The 17,745-nt window shown below is 44.9% G+C and overlaps 1 protein-coding gene across 1 annotated transcript; it reads right to left on the bottom strand.

Annotated features, from left to right (window-relative positions):
- Nucleotides 1–205: 205 nt before the first annotated feature.
- Nucleotides 206–14,361, bottom strand: irgq1 (immunity-related GTPase family, q1). Its single transcript, XM_079836524.1, has 4 exons — nucleotides 14,310–14,361; nucleotides 14,157–14,218; nucleotides 13,099–13,833; nucleotides 206–2,028 (listed from the first exon to the last, which is right to left on the bottom strand). The coding sequence occupies exons 2-4, from the start codon at nucleotides 14,165–14,167 to the stop codon at nucleotides 1,314–1,316; spliced, it is 1,461 nt and encodes a 486-aa protein (XP_079692650.1). The 5' UTR covers nucleotides 14,168–14,218; nucleotides 14,310–14,361; the 3' UTR covers nucleotides 206–1,313.
- Between the last annotated feature and the right edge of the window lie 3,384 nt (nucleotides 14,362–17,745).

The raw sequence follows: 17,745 nt of genomic DNA, 5'->3' as shown, positions 1-17,745 counted from the left end.
GCTGATCCAGAAAGTGCACATAGCATGATTCTTACTACTTCTTACCCTGAATAATAAGAAATGGCCGAATTGAATTGAATTATGCCATTTTGAATTGAAAATATGCTATAATTTTTTATATGATCCATGTCATTCATAATGTGACGAGACGAGACAATAAACATTTAGCATCTTTGACAAATTAGACATACAAATAAAGGCAAATGTGTGCATATTTTTAAATAAAATATTATTGTAATACAATGTTCGAGCCTTGGGTTTGCATAACAAGAGAAGTGTGGTGCATTTTTCGTGAACCTTTTATTAAAGAAATAGTCTAATTTCTGCCTTAAAGGGATAGTTCACCCAACAATGAAAATTCTGTCATCATTTACTCACCCTCACATTGTTCCAAACCTGTATGAGTTTCTTTGTTCTGCTGAGCACAACAAAATATATTTAGAAGAATGTTTGTAACAAAGCAGAGCAACCATTAACTATCATAGTATTTTTTTCCCTATACTATAGTAGTCAATGGTTGCTCTATCTGCTTTGTTACAAACATTCTTCTAAATATCTTCTTTTGTGTTCAGCAGAACAAAGAAACTCAAACAGGTTTGAAACAATGTGAGGGTGAGTAAATGATGACAGAATTTTCATTTTTGGGTGAACTATCCCTCTGAATCAGAATATTCAAAGCCTGTAGACTTTAATGACAATTTAAATAGAGATCATGCATGTGGTATCATTACAAAATGTCCTACATTTCTGGCTGGCACTTTATTTTACAGTGCTGTTTCATATAAACATACTATGTACTTATTGTAGTAATGACACTAACTACTAACCCTGAACCTACCCCTAAACCTTAGTTTAACCAATGTAGTTACCTTACACTACTCAGTTCTTTTGTGGTAGTACACTGTGAGTACATTGAAAGCATGTACTGTAAAATAAAGAGCAACCCTTTTCTGTTTATTTACAGCGAATTACAATACAATATTACTTTTAAAACATATGACTTGAGATAATTTCAATCAGTGTACCAAGCACAAACAATTAACATCAGATATAACTCATAGTAGACAGGATACTTCTGATCACCAACCGTTTTGAGATAGTTTGTATTTTCTTTGTTTCAAAGACACAATCACAATCAACTATACAGTATATTAAGCCATTATATTTTATATTTCTAGCTTATTCCATTCACATATTATATTGCACACCAGTTACAAACATTTAATGTTAAATATTTGATGGTAAATTAAATAGAAATCAAATAATTTTAAAACAGTTTATCGCTGCATCACATCTCATTTTTCTGTGTTATTTTATTTATGTTCCTTGACTATTCTTGCTATATAATATGCAAAAGCACTTGTCCTGACAGTGCTGAGGTCACTGGATAATGCACTTTCCAGGCCTACAAAGTCAAATGCACTTTTGTCTAGGCTGTTCATGAGAAAAATCTGTCGTTCAGACAGTTTTGCCATCTGAAGCTCTTGTGTGTATTGTGCCCGTAGCCCATCAAGCATGTCAGTCTCATCACAGCAGAAATCTGTTTGCGTCTGTAGATGACAGTCTACTTTGGTTTGGACCAAGAGGTAATGCTTCCTTTGTTCTTCAACTGCTTTGGCTAGTTTTATATGCCGTGCTTTCTGCCAGTCTGATACAAGGATGATATAGAAGTCATAACAATTCAGAGCTTGTTTCATCTCATTCATTGAGTAATCCATGACTGTCTCTATGCCTGATACATCCCAGAACCGGACATCTGGGTTTCCAGGACTCAGTGCTGGGTTGCTGATGGATGCTGTTGCTGCACCACACTCCTCATTCTCAAGCCCAATTAAGGCATTTACTAAAGTGGATGTTCCAGATCCCGTCTCACCCAAAACTGCAACATCTAGCTGAAAGTGACTCAGGGCCTCTAGTACAACACTGACTTTTGTGGCTCCAAAGCCTGTGCGCTTGTACATATTTTGCAATGTTGTGATGTCATCAGCTTGAAGTTTCCCAGTCTGTTGGATGTGGTACGTAGCATTCCTATAGTAATACAAGTAATAAAGTAAAGTAAGTAATAAAGAAATATCAAGGAAATTAATGATAGGGTGATGTGACATTCATTCATTCCTCCCTATTCATTTATTCAGAAATACATTAAAGATGCCAGTCAAACATTCAAATACTTCAATAAACCTCATCTATGATGAGGATGTTCTTAATTTCTGTATTACAATAAGGGTATGTTATGCTGTTATTCATGCCAGGTCAGTAATTGACAATGTTACTTTGTAGATAAATACTACGCGCCTATAGACTGAACATATAATATGCATGCAAATGACATCATCATTTTCACAAATTTGCGCTTCAGTTGTTTACATGGAAATTATAACGTTATCATTTTCGAAAACTTGCACTTACAAAAGCTTGCTTTTTCAGGCCGACAATACGCTCTTGAACGGCCGAAACGCATAAAAAGTTTTAAGTTTTTATTTGAAAACGATGTCGTGTAAACGGCCCCTCACTTGTGATATTTGATTTTGGGTATAAAACCAAAAATATCAGCTGATACCAATGTCCTGATATAATAATGAAGAAAAAAAGGTTCAACAATAAAATTAAATTCTTGAAAAAGAAAACTTGATGGTAGCACTTTAATTCAAGGTGATGTCATTACACGTTACTACATGTACTAGTAATAACAGTAAATTATGCATAATTACAAGTAACTAACCCTAAACCGAACCTAACTGTACCACCACCTAACTGTATTGTACTTATCTGAGTAAGCCACCTTAAAATAAATTGTAACCAAACTTTTTTCTGACAAATAAAAATCATGTGCTCCAACTATGCTTAATCAGAACAGGAAATTATATCGTAGAGAAGAACCCACCAGACCCTTATTGAGTCAAGGTCAACAAGTCAATAAAATATCAAATAAATTGATATTGACTTTCTATGACAGGGCAAGGCTAGTTCAGGTTGTTAATTGTCCTGTGGTTCAAATCCCTAAACTTAAAGGGTTAGTTCACCCAAAAATGAAAATTCTGTCATTAATTACTTACCCTCATGTCGTTCGACACCCGTAAGACAAATTAAGATATTTTAGTTGAAATCTTATGGCTCTGAAAGGCCTCCATTGGCACAATGGCACGGTTCACTCTCAAGACCCTTAAAAGGTACTAAAGACGTCGTTACAAAGTCCATCTCACTACAGTGGTTCTAAAATAACTTTATGAATCGGCGAGAATAGTTTTTGTGCGCAAAAAAACCCTAAATAGCGACTTATATAGTGATGACGATTTCAAAACACGGCCTCATGAAGCTGAGCCATATCGCATTAATTATCACGGACGTATCGCCTGCGATAATTAATGCGATATGGCTCAGCTTGTCAGTGAACTACGGCTCTGTGTAGTAAATGCCGCTCCATCTGAAAGCAGGTGATGGTGATTTACTACTAATCAAGGAACCGGCTTTACTGACGAGATGCGCCTAACAATGTCATGCGATATATCGCCCACCCCTACTTCGAAGCGTTATGAATCAGTGAGTCGAATCATGATTCGGATCGTGTGTCAAACCGCCAAACTGCTAAAATTTGGCGATCCAAACTGCTGATTCGGCTCACTGATTCATAACGCTTCGAAGCTTCATGAGGCCGTGTTTTGAAATCGTCATCACTATATAAGTCGTTATTTAGGGTTTTTTTGCGCACAAAACTATTCTCGCCGATTCATAAAGTTATTTAAGAACCACTGTAGTGAGATGGACTTTGTAACGACGTCTTTAGTACCTTTTAAGGGTCTTGAGAGTGAACCGTGCATTGTGCCAATGGAGGCCTTTCAGAGCCATCAGATTTCAACTAAAATATCTTAATTTGTGTTCCGAAGATGAACGGAGGTCTTACGGGTATCGAACGACATGAGGGTAAGTAATTAATGACAGAATTTTCATTTTTGGGTGAACTAACCCTTTAAAGCTGCAGTGCGTAACTTTTTGCGCTCTAGCAGTTAATAAACAGAACTGCACTTATTATAAGTGTACCATAATGATTCATGCTAAGACAAAAAAACGGTTTGGAAAATGAATTCATGTTGTACATTCTCATTAAATAATTATAAAATTATAATTAAATAATATAATTCATATTTCATATTCATTATAAAAAAAAGTTACGGACAGCAGCTTTAGTTTTAAACGTAAACTATTTTTTTTTTACATTCTTTATCTTATGTTATATATTTAAGTATATTTATCTTATATTTAAAGGAACAGGCCGACTTTTTGGGGCTTTATCTTATTCCCCATATCCCCCAGAGTTAGATAAGTCCATACATTCCATTCTCATCTCAGTGCGTGCCATAACTCTGTCTGACGCACCCACCACTAGCCTAGCTTAGCACAAAGACTGGAAGTAAATGGCTCCAGCTAGCCTACTGCTCAATAATTGTCAAAATAACGCCAACATTTTCCTATTTACATGTTGTGATGCGTATAGTTACATTGTGTACTGAGACCGACGGAAAATTAAAAGTTGAGTTCCCTTTCGTTCAGTCACTACGACGTAACGTTAGTGACTAACGAATGGGGGTTTCGCTTAGAAGCCTATCAACTTCGAGTTTTGAGAAAACGCCCAATGGCGTGCCAATGCCATGGGGCATGTGGAATTTGCATACGTAGCTCCGCCTCACTGCGTGAGTATATAAGGAAGTACGAGGCAATATCGCATTATGTTTCTGCTTTCGGAGCCAAGAGTACCTACCTCTTCACTCCTACAGCCTTCTGAGACTCTGTCAGCTTCTTCGAGACGAGCAGCTTTCCAGTCGGTGTTGGTGTGACGGCGCGTTCCAGTGATCGCATACTTCCTGCCTGCTGATCTGTGCAGTGGTCTGCATCCAGCTGGTGTGTGTTTCCCTGGGCGCTTCGGCATCGGCTGCAAAGTTTCCTCTCATAAAAGAGCTTGCACGTGACACGTCCTTTTCAGGATGTTTCGTCCGTGCACTTCTGGGTGCGGTAGATCGCTTTTTTCTTTTGACGGGCACGAGCGCTGTGTGACGTGTTTGGGCTTTCAGCACGCTCAGGCAGCGCTCGTGGATGATTCATGTTCCCTCTGCGGGAACCTGGCCATCTCAGTGCTTCGATCGAGACTCCGTGAGTTCCGTGCTGATGCCGGAACGAGAGTCCCCTCCGCCACCCCCCAATCTGCGGTCTCCTCTGGAGGCGGCACTTTGGCTGGTGACCAGGGTGATCTGAGGGTGACGGTGTGGAACAAAGCTCCGACGCTAGTTCCTCGGCCCACACCCCCCTCTCAGGCACTTGACCCGGTCCGCGCTCAGGCGTCTACATCGGGGCCGGCTCCTGCTGTCCCAACTGTGGCGTTTGGCGCGGCGGAAGAGGAAGTGATGTCTATCGCTGCATCACAAGGTGGGCTGGAGTCATCTGAGGATGATGATTCGGCTGTGCTGCCACCTTCGGGTGCGCCAGCATTGCCTGAGTCGGACCCAGAGTTGACAGCCATGCTATCTCGGGCCGCCGCAGCGCTTGGACTGGAGTGGAACCCTCCGCCTCAGCCCGAGCGTTCGCGGTTGGATGATTGGTTTTTGGGGGCGGCGCGTTCGGACACCCGTCCGACCGCTCCTCCAATACCTTTCTTCCCCGAGGTGTATGAAGAGGTCGCGCGTTCCTGGAAGGCCCCGTTGTCTTCCCGTGAACGTTTGGCGGCCTCTTCCGCCTTCACCTCTCTTGATGGAGCCGCGGCTCATGGGTACACTGGGGTCCCCCCAGTCGAACGTTCTGTTGCGATGCAACTGTGTCCTCAGAGCGCTTCGTCCTGGCGTGGTGACCCAAAGCACCCCTCCAAAGCCTGTAGGTTTTCGTCATCCCTGGTGGCGAAGTCCTATAGAGCTGCGGGGCAGGCCGCCGCTTCTTTGCATACCATGGCAACTCTTCAGGCTTACCAAGCCAAGTTGCTGTGTGATATGCACGAGAGAGGGGCTGATCCAGGACTCAGCAATGAGTTGCGTGCCGCCACCGACCTCGCTCTCCGGGCGACGAAGGTGACCGCACGCTCCCTGGGTCAGGTGATGTCCACAAATGTGGTCCAGGAGAGACACCTATGGCTCAACCTGTCTGATATGCGCGACGCTGAGCGAACACGTTTCCTCAACGCCCCCATATCGCAGGATGGGCTATTCGGCGGAGCGGTCGAGAGCTTCGCCCAACAGTTCTCGGCCGCTCAGAAGCAGACTGAGGCAATAAAATACATCCTGCCCCGGCGGTCAGCTGCTGCCTCCACCCCACCGCCCGCGCAGGTGCCTCGGCCTGCTCGCCGCCGAGGACGCCCTCCCGCGGCTTCCTCCGCCTCTGCGCCACCCAAGCAGCAGCCTCCACCCGGGCCGCGCAGAGGCAGCCGCAGGAAGGCGTCCCAGTCCGCTCCAGCCCCGCAGCCCGCCAAGAAGAAACGCCAGGCTAAGCGGCGCTCCTGATGCGGACGGCTCAAGGATGGGCAGTTCTTTCCAGGAGACGGCGGCAGGGCCGCTCCTTCCCCCGGTGGAGGGCCGGGGGAGAATCTTTTGTTCAGCTGCTGGCCCCCGGGTCAGCAGCACCCTAATGTGGTTAAAGAAAGAACTGACAACCCCATCCCTGAGCCCCCAGAGATCGGTGACGGCAGTGCGCGCCACCCTCGGGTCTCGCCACTCTCGTCCCTCTCTGTCGCCAGCCCCCTGGCAGAGCAGACCCCAGTGGAACGCGAGTCCTTCCCTGGTCTCCTCTGTCAGGGCGCAGCCGTTAACCGTGCTCCGACCCGGGGACGCCCAACAGCCTCCCCTGTCCGCGCCGGTAACGCTGCCTCGCTGCCCCACCCAGGGTACGTCTGTCGTCCGTATGACCCCGTTGGTGCAGTCTCTGGAAGCCTGGCTTCAGCTTCCGGGGCTGTCCCGCTGGGTTGCCCGGACCATCAGGCTCGGCTACGCGATTCAGTTCGCGCAGGCTCCTCCTCGTTACAGGGGAGTCCGCTATACCATGACCGGGGCCCATGCCCCCGTCATGCGTGTGGAGATTGCCACTCTACTGGCGAAGGGTGCGATCGAGCCTGTCCCTCCAGCCGAAATGAGGTCGGGGTTCTACAGCCCCTACTTCATTGTACCCAAGAAAACCGGTGGGTTACGGCCAATCCTGGACCTTCGCATCTTGAACCGATCCCTTCACCGGCTTCCGTTCAAGATGTTGACTGCGAAACGCCTTTTCGAATGCGTTCGTCCGTACGATTGGTTTGCAGCGATCGACCTGAAGGACGCCTACTTCCATGTCTCCATCCTTCCTCGACACAGACCGTTCCTACGGTTTGCTTTCGAGGGGCGGGCATACCAGTACGCAGTTCTCCCATTCGGGTTATCTCTGTCCCCTCGCGTCTTCACAAAGATCGCCGAGGCAGCCCTTGCGCCCCTTTGGCAGCACGGGGTCCGCATCCTGAACTACCTCGACGACTGGCTCATACTAGGCCACTCTCGAGAGCAGGTTTGCGGACACAGAGATCTGGTTCTCCACCACTTAACCCGTCTGGGCCTTCGGGTCAACTGGGAGAAGAGCAAACTTTGCCCCGTGCAGAGGATCTCTTTTCTCGGTATGGAGATCGACTCGGTCGCCATGTACGTGCAGCTTTCGAGCGAGCGCGCGCAGTCTCTGCTGACTTGCCTCCGACAAATCGAGAGCAAGAATGCGGTTCCACTGAAACTATTTCAGAGGCTCCTGGGGCATATGGCATCTGCAGCCGCGGTAACGCCGCTCGGATTGCTTCATATGAGACCGCTTCAGCACTGGCTTCGCGATCGAGTCCCGAGATGGGCATGGCAGTCTGGCACGCTCCGGGTCCAAGTGACTCGGGCCTGCTTACAGACACTCACCCCGTGGTCGAACCTCAGCTTTCTACGGGCCGGTGTGCCCTTAGAACGAGTTTCCAGGCATGTTGTCGTATCGACGGATGCCTCTGCCACGGGCTGGGGTGCCATGTGCAATGGACAAGCAGCCGCGGGCTCCTGGACAGGACCCCAGCGCCTCCTGCATGTCAATTGCCTCGAGTTGCTGGCAGTACGGTTCGCCCTGCACCGCTTCCGAGCGTTGCTGAAGGGCCAACATGTGCTTGTCCGGACAGACAACACGGCCGTAGTAGCATACATCAACCACCAGGGCGGTCTACGCTCCCGCCGCATGTCTCAACTCGCCCGCCATCTCATCCTATGGAGTCAGAAGCGCCTGAGGTCCCTTCGTGCTGTCCATATTCCGGGAGTCCTGAACCACGCAGCCGACGAGCTCTCGCGGTTTCAGCCTCTCCCGGGAGAATGGAGACTCCATCCCCGGACAGTTCAGCTGATTTGGGAACAGTTCGGCGACGCACAGGTAGACCTGTTTGCCTCCCACGACTCTTCCCACTGCAGCCTGTATTATTCCCTGACCGAGGGCACGCTCGGCACGGATGCACTGGCGCACAGCTGGTCGCGGGGCCTACGCAAATATGCGTTCCCCCCAGTGAGCCTACTCGCACAGCTTCTGTGCAAGATCAGGGAGGACAAGGAGCAGGTCCTTTTGGTCGCCCCGTACTGGCACGGCCGGACTTGGTTCCCCGAACTCATTCTCCTTGCGACAGCCCCTCCCTGGCCTATTCCTCTGAGACCGGACCTCCTTACTCAGAGACGGGGCACCCATTGGCACCCGCGTCCCGACCTTTGGAGCCTCCACGTGTGGCTCCTAGACGGGACCCGGCAGGTTTGAGTGGCCTACCACCTACGGTGGTCGCCACCATCACTTCCGCTAGGGCAGAGTCCACTCGGCATGCCTATGCGTTGAAGTGGAACCTCTTCGTCACCTGGTGCTCTTCCCGCCAAGAAGACCCCTGGAAATGCCCGATCGGGTCCGTGCTTGAGTTTCTCCAAGAGGGGCTGGAGCGAAGGCTGTCTCCCTCCACCCTCAAGGTATATGTGGCCGCAATATCTGCCCACCACGATCTCTTGGAGAACAAAAAGGTAAGTCAGCACGACCTGGTCATCAGGTTCCTGAGGGGAGCTAGGAGACTGAATCCTCCTCGCTCTCCTCTCGTACCCTCTTGGGACCTCGCAGTAGTGTTAACTGCTCTGCAGAGACCTCCCTTTGAGCCTTTGCGGTCGGTTGATATTAAGTTTCTGTCTATGAAGACGGCTCTGCTGACCGCATTGGCCTCAGTCAAGAGGGTCGGGGACCTGCAGGCATTTTCGGTTGACGAAGCGTGCCTGGAATTCGGGCCGGCTAACTCTCACGTGATCCTGAGACCCCGGCTTGGATATGTGCCCAAGGTTCCCACCACTCCGTTTAAGGACCAGGTGGTGAACCTGCAAGCGCTGCCTTTGGAGGAGGCAGACCCAGCCTTGGCATTGCTCTGTCCAGTACGCGCCCTTCGCGCCTACGTAGACATGACGCAGTGTTTCAGGACCTCAGACCAGCTCTTTGTCTGTTATGGTGGAGAGCGGAAGGGAAGTGCTCTCTCAAAGCAGAGGCTGTCTCACTGGATAGTGGACACCATTGCTTTGGCTTACCAGCAGCAAGGCCGACCATGTCCCCTTGGTGTGAGGGCACACTCCACCCGGAGTGTGGCCTCCTCTTGGGCTCTAGCGCATGGCGCCTCGCTAGCAGACATCTGCAGAGCTGCAGGCTGGGCGACACCCAACACATTCGCCAGATTCTACAATCTCCGAGTGGAGCCAGTGTCCGACTATGTACTCGCCCCCCCGAGGGGCCGGTGATGGGCCAGGCTCAGGTGTCTTCGCTTGCTCGCCACTCCACTCCACGCACTGGATACGTGCAATATTTTCCTCAGGTGAGCTCCCCGAGAGCCCTGAGCTCCTCCAGCACTGTCGACGCCGACATCAGTTCTGTCTGCCCTTTCGAGCCCAGACCCTCATGTCCGGCCAGGTGCCCCATGTGCATGGTTCCCTCCGGCGACCCCCACATGTGTATTTCACCGTAAGTCTCCGCAGTGAGCGGGTTTCTTCCCTTGGCGTGTCCCCGCCACCCCTAGGGTTAAAAATCCACCTTCGGCTGGTACCCTAGAGATCTTCCATATGCAACCCTCTCCGGGTCATATGTGTCTCTTAAGTCCTCCCCACGGGTAGGCATCTTTGGCATTCCCTCACTGGGATATGCTTCCCAGTGTACCTTGGTATTCCTGTGTTAAGTGGGAGTCCTTCGTCCGTACTAGTCTTACGACAGGGTACTCACACTTACGCAGGGCACTGGAAGACAGCTGAGTGGCGGGATTATATTGGGACCCCCATTCGTTAGTCACTAACGTTACGTCGTAGTGACTGAACGAAAGGGAACGTCTCGGTTACGGATGTAACCCTCGTTCCCTGAGGAGGGAACGGAGACGTAACGTCCCCTTGCCACTTCGAGCTGTGCTACCTGGAACGCAGGAGTTCAGTCTTGGCTCCTCAAGCAGGTAACATAATGCGATATTGCCTCGTACTTCCTTATATACTCACGCAGTGAGGCGGAGCTACGTATGCAAATTCCGCATGCCCCATGGCATTGGCACGCCATTGGGCGTTTTCTCAAAACTCGAAGTTGATAGGCTTCTAAGCGAAACCCCCATTCGTTAGTCACTAACGTTACGTCTCCGTTCCCTCCTCAGGGAACGAGGGTTACATCCGTAACCGAGACGATTTTCTAGATCGATATGACTAGGAACTATACTATCATTCCTGCGTAATGATCAAAGAATTTTACTGCCTTACCATGAGTGCAGCGGCGCAATGATATTATGCAGTAGTGTTGTAGTCAAGACCACCTAAACCGAGACCAAGTCGAGACCAAGACCAGCATGTGCCGAGACCAAGACAAGACCAAGACTTTGTGGGGTTGAGACCAAGACAAGACCAAGACCAAGACAGGGCAAGACCGAGTCAAGACCGAGACCAGTCCAGCACTCCTTAAATTCATCTAAAAGATCCATATCTACTGTCTGAGAAATGACAAATATTTAATTACAATTAGAATAGTAAAACACTATAACGCTGTTACCAATCAAATCACTAACTATAAAATTCATGGCACAGAAGTTGCATCTGAATTGGTATAATTACACCTGCATAAATAATGTTCAGATTAATTTAACATTAAAACATGAACATTATTTAACAGTCACGGAATCCTTTATTCAACCGAGTTGTTTAAAGCAGACAATTCATTTAATAATCAAACGTTGCCAAATTAGCAAAGACAGTTTAAAATATCATTTAATATCAACTTCTTGTTTATTGAACATTTGTGTTAATCAATATCATTTGCAATCACACTTATATTCATGAAAACAGCTCTCTTTTGTGTATTTCGCTGTATGTTAATGATAATGCTATGAAGAGAGAGAGAGTTTGTGTACGAGGTGTTAATGCGCACTTCTTTGCTTTATTTGTTCAGCTCTTACAGTGATTTTTTGGAGATCAAACGGTTTCAATAAACTCCATGAAACATCAATAAAGTCTGGCCATCATTCGGACAGGGTCTGCTACACAACGTGACAATCTGCTTGCACAGAGAGCGCTGGGGACTATTATCAGGTGCTGCATAATATCATTGCGCCGCTGCACTCATGGTACGTCTCAAAGTTCCTTGATCATTACACAGGAATGAGAGTATAGTTCCTAGCCATTTCAGTCTAGAAAATCGCAACTTTTCATTTTCCGTCGGTCTTAGTACACGATGTAACTATACACATCACAACATGTAAATAGGAAAATGTTGGCGTTATTTTGTCACTTATTGAGCAGTAGGCTAACTGGAGCCATTTACCTCCAGTCTTTGTGCTAAGCTAGGCTAGCAGTGGGTGCGTCAGACAAAGTTATGGCACGCACAGAGATGAGAATGGTATGTATGGACTTATCTAACTCCGGGGGATACGGTGAATAAGCTAAAGTCCCAAAAAATTGCCGTGTTCCTTTAAGTACTGGAATTTTCCAATGTGACAACAAATTCTGTGTTGAAAATGTAATGAGGTTTATGAGTTAATATAGCCTGGATGCCAGCCAAACTTAGCCCCGCCCACAACATTTTTACTCGGGCAGTTCGGTCTGGACTTGATCCAAAGAGAAGTAATTATGCCCGAACAGAAACTGTTCGGACCAATGAAATTGTCAGGGCGGGCTTTAGACGATGATGGACAAATGATCAACATTAACGTAATCATCCACGTCATCAAAGGCGCTTGGGTTGAGTTTGTTCTAATCCTAAACGGAGAACTTGTTCGTATATGCATTCACCTTTACTATTTCTCTCAGAAATGATGATCGTGTTGGTAAGTACTCTGTGTATCCTTAAATTCTTTTTTTACAACACCGGCAAAGATCGTTTACACTCATCTTTTCCTTCTAACGTTAGGCTACTTATTCCAGCGTGCGTGCAGGTACAGGGTTGCCAAATTTTTACAACAAAACCCGCCCAATTGCTAACGTTCCTCAAAACTAGCCAAAAACAAGCCCAATAGCTTTCCAGGGGGGGTTCTCCGGGAAAAAAAGGCATTTGGGGGGTAAAATATGTGTTATGTTGGCAGGGCTGGCAGCTAAAATTCGCATTCCTGGGTCTGTATATCACATAATTGGGGTCGCTTCAACCCGCGGACATGGCAACACAGTGCAGTTGAGTTCTGTTGACATTTGATAACTAGCGTCGCTCCGTTGCTCTGATTGGTTGTAGGTCTATCCAATTGAGGTCTTTCCTGGTTCGGTTGAAACACGCCCCATAATCACAGCCCAACGGAGCAGTATCAGACTCATATTCTGACTAGAATTGAGTATGACGACGTCAGGCTAGAGTTAATAATTAATGCAAATAAAAATAAATTAAAAAAATGGTTTTAGTCTTTTGGAGAATGATGGTTCAGATGTGTACCTGTATTAAAGGTGTAAGGAAAATATGTTATTGCTTTATACTTTATTAAAAATTACATATTTCGAGAATAAAAATGATATAAGGTACATTTATAAGAACATCGCATTAATTAAATTACTCTCTTTCAAACTATTACAATCACTAAAACAAATTACTACTGTTCTGAACAAGTATTTAGTTACAGTGCATACTAACCTTGCTTTCATCCAACCTCCGTGAAACAACTTGTCCAGAAAACTTGAAAATACTTCTGCTCTAAGCTGAGAAACCTCATCCTTAAAAGTATCCATGAGCTTCTGCATGTCATATTTGTGTGTGTCATGGGCTGAAACTAGGAACACGTGGGGGTCCAATTTCTTCTCCTTTAGATACTTCTCACAGTCTTGTCTCAGTTGATCCAATGCACGTTTTTCAGAGAATTTGCTTTTCCTTTTTTGGGATCGCATATCATTATCAGCTTTTGTTCTAATAAAATAAAGTGGCTTTTTTCGTTGCCCAATTTCGTCAATCAAAAGCATGTTGTTTTCTCTGACTCGCTCTGATATCACAACCATAAACATGTCATACAGATCAAAGTTCATTGTGTTTACATAACTCTTGGATGTAAAGGAAGGGGTCCCCATCCCTGGAAGATCCCACAGTCTGACGTGTGGGAGATTTGGAGGCTGATACATAGTTGCTTGCTTTGTGGTTTCTATAGCTCCAGTTGGAGCCGCCCCTGTGTCATCAGGATTCAGTCCGAGGAACACATTGATAAGAGAAGACTTTCCAGCACCAGACTCTCCAGTCACAGCGATATCTATCTTAAAATGGTCAAAAACCTCCAGAAGAGATATAAGCTGACTGGGAATTTCCTCTGGCCTTTCAGAAGCAAACACATCCTTGATTTTCTTGGAATGGTCTTCTTGAATTTTTTCTGGCATGTAAAATCTATAGAAAACATGATAGTCTGTCAACATTTTATGCTGTACATTTTTTTTTTATTCAACATTATCCTACACAGTCGTAGGCTTTATAAAGCACACAAGAAAAATAACATCGCATCGATGTAGAGTTGTCATGCTTTTAAAGTGATTAGGCTATGTCTATCGTCTATGTAGCCTACCTACCAGGAAATGCAGTCGAAAGCGTAACACAAATTTGACGCGTGGATAACGTTTACACTTTCAATTTCAACACTTAGGCTATTAATGACAGTTTAATAATTAATGATAGACTTAATTCGGCGATTGGTAACTTGCGAACCCACTCACCCATTATCCATTGTGCTGTCGATTCCCTGTTTCAGTTTCCAAGAAATCGAAAGTAAGGTAGGCTATTTAAAAAAAATATGTATATATTAACAAAAACAACACACTGTCATATTTCTCATGTTTTCTTGATAATTTACTTTCAGAACTGCGGACCTTATAAAATGACGACTGTCTTCTCGCCGAATTATCAAATGTAGCTGTAAACAAGGGCAGTGGGAGGAGGGAACGAACGACGTAATGAAAGCTAACTGCATGACACATAGACTAGCCTATGATCGTTTAACTAAATTAGCTACTCGATCGTTATTTAATAGTTTTTGTAACGTTATTTTTATTTGATGTAGGCTACTGATGCAGGTCGTCATTCTATAGACCTGTTTTCTAGCAATATCAGATTTTGTAACGTCCATTGTTTCGAGTCATTATTTGGAAAAGTAATTATTATAGCAACATCTAATCTAAACAAAAAATCCAAAAGAGAATAAGCTGATGAATTTTCTCAGGGCTTTCTGAAGCACACCCTTGATATATATATTTTTTTAAATGATCTTCTTGTTAAAATCCATATTCCACTACAACAAATAATATAAAACTAATTTTAAGTGAATGAAGGAAACTGGAAGAATGCATTCAGGTGAATCCCAACCACTTCTGAACCAACTAAACTACTTCAGTATTTACACAAATGAAGTTCTGTCTCTAACCAGCAGAGGACAACAGAGACAAATATAGATCATTAAAGGGATAGTTCACCCAAAAATGAATATTCTGTCATTATATTACTCACCCTCATGTTATTCCAAACCCATAATATTTTCATTCATCTTTGGAACACAAATGAAGGTCTTTTTGAGGAAATCTGAGAAATGTCCCTCCTGACACTTCAACGCTTTAAAATGTTCACAAAGAGAGTGTAAAAATAATCCACATGAATTGAGTGGTTTAGTCCAAATTTTCTGAAGGTGCTTGATTGCTTTATATGATAAAAGTTTTAATTCAGTCTTTTTTCACGTTTATTCACATATAAACTTTGATCAGCGAACATAGAAGCTCAACTGAACCTGCTTGATGTGCAAGAACAAACCTCACTGGTTCTTGCAGAAGCTCAAACGTGCTGCTCAAACGTGCTGGTTCTTGCACATTAAGCGAACATGCGGCCATTTACCACAATTGATGTATGATTAATGTTTATATATGAATAAGCGCCTAAATTCAATCTGTTCAGCATATAAAGTGATCGTGTCTCTTCAGAAAATATGGATTTGTTTTAGTATCTTTTTGAAGAGTCAGAATGGTAGGCCTATAGCTGCATTGCTGTCAATGGAGGGAAAATTGCAAAGCTGTCAATTTTATTTCATAAAAAAATATATTGCATAGAATTAATTTTAAAATGTATGATGGAGAAATCGCTCTCTGATTATGCTATAGTTAGCCACTTGACAGAATAGTGTTGTCTCTGATGCATGGTAAAACATGGTAACGTTACACATGTTAAATCAAGAAAACATTTTGATGCAAACAAGGAGACTAACCGTGTTGAGCTGTATAACAATGGTTAATTTTCTCCTTAGTTTGATGAATGTATTCAAACAGTTGCTAACCTGTCTAATAAACCCATAATATAGTAAATCGTCTTTGTTCTTTCCATGGTTTCTAAGAAAGTAAAACTGGAAATCGAGAGTTGCACTGATAAGACGTCATTGACAGGCGACGCAATGACACGGTCTGTAAGACTGAAAACTGGAAGAACTATAAGAGATGCAGACTCTCTGAGAAAACAAAGGAAATGAACATCTGAACTCACTCTTGTGCATTTAGTGTCCCCATCCGAGACGACTATCACACTGAATTGATCACCCAAGTATTGCCTAAATTCACATTTCTTTCCCTCCACTGCCTCTTCCCCCATCTCTCCTCTATAATTCACCCACAATCTACATGGCTTATTGTGAACAAGTGTACTATACAGTATTATACAGGTTTGGAATCGTTTGTACGTCTCAGTGTGACTGGTACAAAAGGTCTCATTCCCACAGAAGTAAAGCAAAAGGTAACAAAGGTTTTAAGAGTTTAGAGATATTTTGCCATGTGGGTGTGGGTGTGTCCTCTGCCAATTATTGGTGTAAATTACAGGTCCACAGGACTTAATTAATGCAAATTCCCATCGTGAACTCATGTTCAAATTTGAAAGAGGTTTCTGTCCTGGTCTGTATGGATTATTTTTGAATTGAGTATGTAATAGGCATGATACATTTACCTGACTAATAATAAATTGTTACGTTTGTTTTAATTCTGACTTACTCTGGAGTAAGTCGATTAAGTTAAGTCCATAACACCACATATCTACACTCAGGTCAGTAGCGGACTAAAACACAGTTTCGGTGAAGCATAAGGACCCACCAGATCTCCGACAAAGTCACTAAAAAATTTTCAATTGGAGACCTGATTTTTTTTTACAGTGTCGGTTAAAACAACCCATTCACTGGGTTAAAACAACCCAACCGCTGGGTTTGTCTATTTTCAACCCAACTTGGGTTATTTTTAACCCAGCATTTTTTAGAGTGTATACTTAGACTGTAGAGGCTAGTACCTAATGGTGTCAGGGTTCTGTCACTTCTGTCTAGTTTATTCATGGTTTTGTGACAGAGCCCTGACACTCCTGTATTGTTTGTCTTGTCTTGTGTGAGCGCGCAGCTTTGAGCATGCTCGAGCTGCGTGCTCTTCTGTCTTTGTGTTTTGTGTGCGGGCGTGGTGTTCGGATCCCAGCACTTCGGTCTAGTTTGGGTTTCAGTTTTGTGTTGGGATTTGGACATTCATGCTCTGCGTGTTTGTTTTGTCTCGAGCGCACAGAATGAGCATTCGCTCGTTCTCGTGCGCTCTGTCTTGTCATGTGAGCGTGTGCTCTTCTGTCTGTGTGTTGTGTTCTGTGTAGCACAAGGTTCATGTTTACATCGGCCGTGTGCTTTCATGTTATGTTTTATCTTATGTTGTGTAGCACGTGGTTGGTGTTTTTCACTGGCTACGTGCTTTTATGTTGTCATGTTTTGTGTGAACATGCTGCTGATGAGTTCTCATTGGCTGCATGTTCATGTCATGTTTGGTGTGAGCACATGTCTTGTTAAGTGTCTTGTTAAGTGTTTCTTTGTGCCATGTGCTCGTGTCTATTGTCTAACCCCGCCCACCTTGTTTCCTGATTATTGGTTCATTTGCCCCACCTGTCTTCCCTCGTTACCCTCTTTTGTTTGTTCCCTATTTAATCTCCTTGTGTTTGTAGTCCAGTGCGGAATCGTCGTCTTTACCTCATGTTTCCCTGCTCCAGTCAAGTCAAGCTTAGCCAAGTCAAGTCAAGTCAAGTCAAGTCTGTTTTCCCCCTCGGGGTAGTTTTGTCTTGTCTTGTTTTATTTTATTATTATCATTAAAAGACCCATTTCATCTGCATCTTTGAGTCCTCGCTCCTTTCCCATCACCAGCCCTGACAAATGGGTCTTCCATTTAGAGCAACAAAAAGTTGTTAGACCAATCTAAATAGCGCGAGCCTCAATTCATGATTAGTGTAATATTATTCTAATTACGTGTATGTGGGAAACCA

Source organism: Gobio gobio (assembly GCF_949357685.1).
Source record: "Gobio gobio genome assembly, chromosome: 15".
NCBI lineage: Eukaryota > Metazoa > Chordata > Actinopteri > Cypriniformes > Gobionidae > Gobio > Gobio gobio.
The sequence above is the reverse complement of the archived record's forward strand: the minus strand, read 5'-3'. Positions and strand labels throughout refer to the sequence as shown.

What these genes read in the sequence shown, in the direction of transcription:
- irgq1 (XM_079836524.1), bottom strand. An exon ending in GGAGGTTGGATGAAAGCAAG is followed by an intron (nt 2,029 to 13,098) that starts GTTAGTATGCAC and finishes GTATTACTATAG; the next exon opens with GAATGCTACGTACCACATCC.